General features: G+C 44.4%; 1 protein-coding gene across 2 annotated transcripts in view; it reads right to left on the bottom strand.

Annotated features, from left to right (window-relative positions):
• Positions 1 to 821: 821 nt before the first annotated feature.
• The window catches only part of amacr (alpha-methylacyl-CoA racemase), a 59,201-nt gene continuing 52,684 nt past the window's right edge, over positions 822 to 7,338 (bottom strand). For both annotated transcript variants that reach the window (XM_021602821.2, XM_021602820.2), the window contains exons 5-6: positions 3,439 to 3,625; positions 822 to 2,132 (exon numbers count right to left, since the gene is read on the bottom strand). In XM_021602821.2, coding sequence (XP_021458496.2) covers positions 1,723 to 2,132; positions 3,439 to 3,625 — 597 coding nt within the window. In that variant the 3' untranslated portion in view covers positions 822 to 1,722. The remainder of the gene's footprint in view (positions 2,133 to 3,438; positions 3,626 to 7,338) is intronic.

Raw genomic sequence — 7,338 nt, 5'->3', positions numbered from 1 at the left:
ACATTGCATGCGTATCTGAATCCTTGCTTTCCTGTTTTTATGCAGTTTGCTCACAAGGTCTCTTTTGTGGTCTGCTCGTGTGCACATCAGGTTGATCAAGTGATGTAGCATGTGAGGGAGACAAGGAGTTGTAACCCTTTGATGGAAGAGTGGAGGGGGGGTGGAGGAGGATGGCCAGCCAATGTATTTACAGTAAACAATTCCTGGAAGAGAAGACTGGATGCATTAACTGGATGCCCAAAGACAAGGATGTACCCTTGGCAGTTGAGCAAGTTATTTCCTCTATGTATTCAAATTCTAAAACGTTGTTAGTATTTGTCATGAGACACTAGCTAGTTGCCCTGCCTCAGTCATGTGAGACATTGAGGCAATTCCCAGGGGTTCTCATGGGAACCATGCCCACCGCCCACGTCAGAGGAACCTAGGGAGGCGTCAGACAGATTTAAAGGCCACATTCTCACCAGACCCCGAGTCCTAGGGTCACTAACATAGATACATTGTGTTCCAGAGTTAAAAATACCAATGAGTGAGAACTAGGTACGGTCACGTGCTAGACTACTTTGAGTGGAGGAAGTGAACATTCTTATCAATGTGGTCCATCACAATTAGATGAATTATGCTAGAAAGGTGAAGGGATCTGAATACTTTCTGAATGTACTGTGTGTGTCTATATGCCTGAAGTAAACGACATTCCTGATTTAAAGCGCTGTATCTATAGCTTTGGGTGATATTTCAATTATCAAATGTAATTCTAGGTTTCTGAACATCATGCATTCAATTGATCTAACAGCTGAACTACAAAATCAAATAAAAAAGAAACATGACTTTAATTGAAGCATTTTAATACAAATTGTCAAGAAATATTATTAATGGGGTGCCCATCCATCTTTGAAACCATTCAAGATAAAATACAGGCACTTCAGTCAATAGCTGAGAATAATTTCTCACCATATTTATAGAATTACAAAGACTATTCAGAGGCACATTATGACACGTTAATGTATTCGGTACTGGTACTCCTTGTATATTAGCCTCGTTGTTTTTTATTGTGTTACTATTTCTTTATTTAGAAAATATTTTTCTAACTTTTTAACTTTGCATTGTTGGGAATGGGATCGTAAGTAAGCATTCCATTGTAAAGTCTACACCTGCTGTATTCGGCGAATGTGACCCATAACATTTGATTTGATCATGTAAAAAATCATCACAAACCCTTGGATACAGATAATAACTGATATGAAAGAGTACTTACAGTCAAGGGTCATCATTCTCTCCGCCTCCTCTTGCTCTAACTCACTCTAGTAATGACTGACATATTGTCATTGCTATCTAGCCATCAACATAATTACATCAATTACAATTAAGTGCTTACAGTCCAAACACTTACAAAGGAGACAGGGCTTGCAGTAGGTGGAAGACGTTCTACTGAAGCAATTATTGCATGTTAGAGGGAAGCCATTACTACAAACACCGGTAAGTTACATATAATAATAACAATTATATGAATGAATTGCATTTGCAGTGGGATTTATCCAAGGGCTCCAAGTACTTAATGATTGAATAGCTATTCCATCAGCAATGCATGGCACACCATGTATCAAAGACGGTTGTCCAACTTATAAACACTAAAGTGTACATTGGAGAGCCGGGGTGTTTCTCTTAAAGAAGGACAAAGGGAAGGAGGGAAGAGGAGAGAGGCGCAGAAGAAGAAGAAAGGCCTGACTACAACCGTGCTTTGGCTACGTTACACTCAATAATACCAGCTGAAAGCAACTGGTCTACCTCTGCTAGTTTGAAGCCAAACTCCTCTAGAACGGGGCGTGTGTGTTCCCCTATAAGGGGGTCCTGGGCCAGGCAGGGGTCAGCAGGGGTACGGGATAGGACAGGTGCGGGGCTCGGAGTCACCTCCCCCTGGGCGTCCCTGTGGAAGGAGGCCCTCTCCTGGTTATGGGGGTGGGAGATCACTTCGTCCAGAGAGAGAACGGGAGTCACACAGGCGTCCTTTCCGTCGAACACGTGACCCCACTCCTCCTGTGTCTTAGTCTCAAACTGCTTAGTGAAGATCTGCCTCACCACAGGCCAATCAGAGAAGCTCATCTGGGGAGGAAGGTTGGCAGCATCTAATCCCAGGCCTAGAAAAGGTGATATGCAAATGATGAGATATGAGTAACACAGAGATATGGATGCAGTCGAGGAAATAGGTTCCCACTCGATGTGGCAAAGTCAAAAAATTAGCTACATCTTAAAACATTTTATTTATTTTTTTAAATTAAGGTTAGATTTAAAATCAGATATTAAGAAGTTGTAAAAAATAGTTACGGTTTATGACTTTGCCACTTGCCCAGATAGTGACGACAGGAAAGAGAAGTAATATCTATTCAAATCCATTCCATATGTGATGAACAAGCACCCATCAATGTTTGACATTACAGAAAGGCTAAATCATTGATATTCCTTTTATGTGGCTCAAAAAGAATGGAGTGTCAATTCAAGCTGTGTGAGAATGAGGCACATCATTTTTAGAGTTTAGAGAAATCTTTAAACAAACACAAATGAGTTCATCAAGAGGTGTCCTGTGGGTATTTACAGTGTCTACAGAAAATATTCCTACCCGTTGACTTATTCCACATTTTCTTGTGTTACAGCCTGAATTTAAATACGTTATTCCCTCACCCATCTACACACAATACCCCATAATAACAACATGTTTCTAGACATCTTGGCAAATTTATTGAAAATGCAATACAGAAATCTCATCACACCCGATTCAATACTTTGTAGAAGCACCTTTGACAGTGATTACTCTAAGAGCTTTCCACACCTGGATTGTGAAACATTTGCCCATTATTCTTTTCAAAATTCTTCACGCTCTGTCAAATTGGTTGTTGATCATTGCTGCACAACCATTTTCAGGTCTTGCTATAGATTTTCAAGCAGATTTAAGTCAAAACTGTAACTCGGCCACTCAGGAACATTCACCGTCTTCTTGGTAAACAACTCCAGTGTAGATTAGGCCTTGTGTTTTAAAAAATCTCTATTTAATTGATTTTAAATGAAGGCTGTAACACAACAACATGAAAAAGGTAAAGGGTGTGAATACGTTCTGAAGGCACTGTATCTGTCCAGTTTTTTTAAATGGATTTTCACAGCTGCAAGACGGTCACATGAAAAAGAATGGTGTGAGTGTTGTTTGCAGTATCTTGCTGTGCATGATGTGTTTGCGTGTGTGTGTGTAATATGCATTATACATGACAGACTGTTAGATGTGCTCAGTATGCCAGGGGAGGGAAGGAGGGATAACCTGCAGAGATGCTGATCAGCCTGTCTGGACACAGTTGGGAGAAGCGGTAGAGGAGCCGGAGAAAGACAAGCAAGAGAGAGAAGCAGGAGAGAAAGAAAATAAGACAATAAGTGAAAGTAACGTTGAGCAAAACTGACCATGGATGAGTTGGTTATAGAACTGTGTCTCAATAGCCCCGACAGCCATGTATTTCCCATCAGAGGTCTGGTATGTGTCATAGAATGGAGCTCCACTGTCCAGCATGTTCTCCCCACGCGAGTTGTTCCACATGCCAATACTACGAGATTTCCACACAAACGAGCCGACATAGGCAGCTCCTTCTACCTGGAAATAAGAGGGAAGTGTAGGGTGAATATACTGTTTTACGATTGGCATACAAACTGCAAACAAAGTTGCACTGATTCCAACATTTCCATAGCCTACATTTCCCTAAAAATGTTTAAATCAAATGCGTCAGGGAAATCTTTTAGACCTGTCAATCAATGGATTCAAGGAGACGTTTACCCAAAATCAAAAAACGCTCAAGTGATTTCACACATTGACACTACACTGTACAAAAATCTAAAAACGCTCAAGTGATTCCACACATTGACACTACACTGTACAAAAATATAAAACGCAACATGGAAAGATGGAACATGGAAAGTGTTGCCCCATGTTTCATGAGCTGAAATAAAAGATCCCAGGCATTTTCCATACACACAAAAATCCATTTTCTCTCAAATTCTCAGCACAAATCTTTTAGTGAGCTGGAGACTGACAGGGCTGAGGGAGCATGTCTGATGAAGGTTAGTGATAAAAAAGCGAGTAGAAGCTTTCAGTTAAATTTGTACAGCATGTCTTACTTTTCTTAGGCATAAATAAATGATGTTCATGAGATCTTAAAGGGTCATGCAGAAAGAGAGGCTTCTGTGCAAGGCAGATATCAATAATCGAGCTGTATAAGTGAGAGAGAGCAAGCATGCCCAGAGAAACAAACAGATCCAGAGAGAGAGACAACAAACAGATCCAGAGAGAGAGGGGGACAACAAACAGATCCAGAGAGAGAGGGAGAGACAACAAACAGATCCAGAGAGAGAGGGAGGGACAACAAACAGGTCCAGAGAGAGGGAGAGGGACAACAAACAGATCCAGAGAGAGAGGGAGAGGGACAACAAACAGATCCAAAGAGAGAGAGAGAGGGACAACAAACAGATCCAGAGAGAGATGGGAAGGGACAACAAACAGGTCCAGAGAGAGGGAGAGGGACAACAAACAGATCCAGAGAGAGAGGGAGAGGGACAACAAACAGATCCAGAGAGAGAGACAGAGGGACAACAAACAGATCCAGAGAGAAAGGGAGGGACAACAAACAGATCCAGAGAGAGAGGGAGGGACAACAAACAGATCCAGAGAGGGAGGGAGGGAAAACAAACAGATCCAGAGAGGGAGGGAAAACAAACAGATCCAGAGAGAGATGGAAAACAAACAGATCCAGAGAGAGAGAGAGAGAGAGAGAGAGAGAGAGAGGGGGACAACAAACAGATCCAGAGAGAGGGAGAGGGACAACAAACAGATCCAGAGAGAGGGACAACAAACAGATCCAGAGAGAGGGACAACAAACAGATCCAGAGAGAGAGACAACAAACAGATCCAGAGAGAGAGAGAGAGAGAGAGAGAGAGAGAGAGAGAGAGAGAGAGAGGGACAACAAACAGATCCAGAGAGAGAGGGAGGGACAACAAACAGATCCAGAGAGAGAGGGAGAGGGACAACAAACAGATCCAGAGAGAGAGGGAGAGGGACAACAAAAAGATCCAGAGAGAGAGGGAGAGGGACAACAAACAGATCCAGAGAGAGAGGGAGGGACAACAAACATATCCAGAGAGAGAGGGAAAACAAACAGATCCAGAGAGAGATGGAAAACAAACAGATCCAGAGAGAGAGAGAGAGAGAGAGAGAGAGAGGGGGACAACAAACAGATCCAGAGAGAGGGAGAGGGACAACAAACAGATCCAGAGAGAGGGACAACAAACAGATCCAGAGAGAGAGACAACAAACAGATCCAGAGAGAGAGAGAGAGAGAGAGAGAGAGAAAGAGAGAGAGACAACAAACAGATCCAGAGAGAGAGGGAGAGGGACAACAAACAGATCCAGAGAGAGAGGGAGAGGGACAACAAACAGATCCAGAGAGAGAGGGAGAGGGACAACAAACAGATCCAGAGAGAGAGGGAGAGGGACAACAAACAGATCCAGAGAGAGAGGGAGAGGGACAACAAACAGATCCAGAGAGAGAGGGAGAGGGACAACAAACAGATCCAGAGAGAGGGAGAGGGACAACAAACAGATCCAGGGAGAGGGACAACAAACAGATCCAGAGAGAGAGGGAGGGACAACAAACAGATCCAGAGAGAGAGGGAGGGGGAAAACAAACAGATCCAGAGAGAGAGGGAGGGACAACAAACAGATCCAGAGAGAGAGGGAGGGGGACAACAAACAGATCCAGAGAGAGAGAGGGAGGGACAACAAACAGATCCAGAGAGAGAGAGGGAGGGACAACAAACAGATCCAGAGAGAGAGGGAGGGACAACAAACAGATCCAGAGAGAGAGGGAGGGACAACAAACAGATCCAGAGAGAGAGAGAGAGGGACAACAAACAGATCCAGAGAGAGAGGGAGATGGACAACAAACAGATCCAGAGAGAGAGAGACAACAAACAGATCCAGAGAGAGAGAGAGACAACAAACACATCCAGAGAGAGAGAGAGAGACAACAAACAGATTCAGGGAGAGGGAGGGACAACAAACAGATCCAGAGAGAGAGGGAGGGACAACAAACAGATCCAGAGAGAGAGAAAGAGAGAGAGAGAGAGAGAGACAACAAACAGATTCAGGGAGAGGGAGGGACAACAAACAGATCCAGAGAGGGAGGGAGGGAAAACAAACAGATCCAGAGAGGGAGGGAAAACAAACAGATCCAGAGAGAGATGGAAAACAAACAGATCCAGAGAGAGAGAGAGAGAGAGAGAGAGAGAGAGAGAGAGAGGGGGACAACAAACAGATCCAGAGAGAGGGAGAGGGACAACAAACAGATCCAGAGAGAGGGACAACAAACAGATCCAGAGAGAGGGACAACAAACAGATCCAGAGAGAGAGACAACAAACAGATCCAGAGAGAGAGAGAGAGAGAGAGAGAGAGAGAGAGAGAGAGAGAGAGAGAGAGAGAGAGAGAGGGACAACAAACAGATCCAGAGAGAGAGGGAGGGACAACAAACAGATCCAGAGAGAGAGGGAGAGGGACAACAAACAGATCCAGAGAGAGAGGGAGAGGGACAACAAAAAGATCCAGAGAGAGAGGGAGAGGGACAACAAACAGATCCAGAGAGAGAGGGAGGGACAACAAACATATCCAGAGAGAGAGGGAAAACAAACAGATCCAGAGAGAGATGGAAAACAAACAGATCCAGAGAGAGAGAGAGAGAGAGAGAGAGAGGGGGACAACAAACAGATCCAGAGAGAGGGACAACAAACAGATCCAGAGAGAGAGACAACAAACAGATCCAGAGAGAGAGAGAGAGAGAAAGAGAGAGAGACAACAAACAGATCCAGAGAGAGAGGGAGAGGGACAACAAACAGATCCAGAGAGAGAGGGAGAGGGACAACAAACAGATCCAGAGAGAGAGGGAGAGGGACAACAAACAGATCCAGAGAGAGAGGGAGAGGGACAACAAACAGATCCAGAGAGAGAGGGAGAGGGACAACAAACAGATCCAGAGAGAGAGGGAGAGGGACAACAAACAGATCCAGAGAGAGGGAGAGGGACAACAAACAGATCCAGGGAGAGGGAGAGGGACAACAAACAGATCCAGGGAGAGGGACAACAAACAGATCCAGAGAGAGAGGGAGGGACAACAAACACATCCAGAGAGAGAGGGAGGGGGAAAACAAACAGATCCAGAGAGAGAGGGAGGGACAACAAACAGATCCAGAGAGAGAGGGAGGGGGACAACAAACAGATCCAGAGAGAGAGAGGGAGGGACAACAAACAGATCCAGAGAGA

This window comes from Oncorhynchus mykiss, chromosome 5 (genome assembly GCF_013265735.2).
Source record: "Oncorhynchus mykiss isolate Arlee chromosome 5, USDA_OmykA_1.1, whole genome shotgun sequence".
NCBI lineage: Eukaryota > Metazoa > Chordata > Actinopteri > Salmoniformes > Salmonidae > Oncorhynchus > Oncorhynchus mykiss.
The sequence above is the reverse complement of the archived record's forward strand: the minus strand, read 5'-3'. Positions and strand labels throughout refer to the sequence as shown.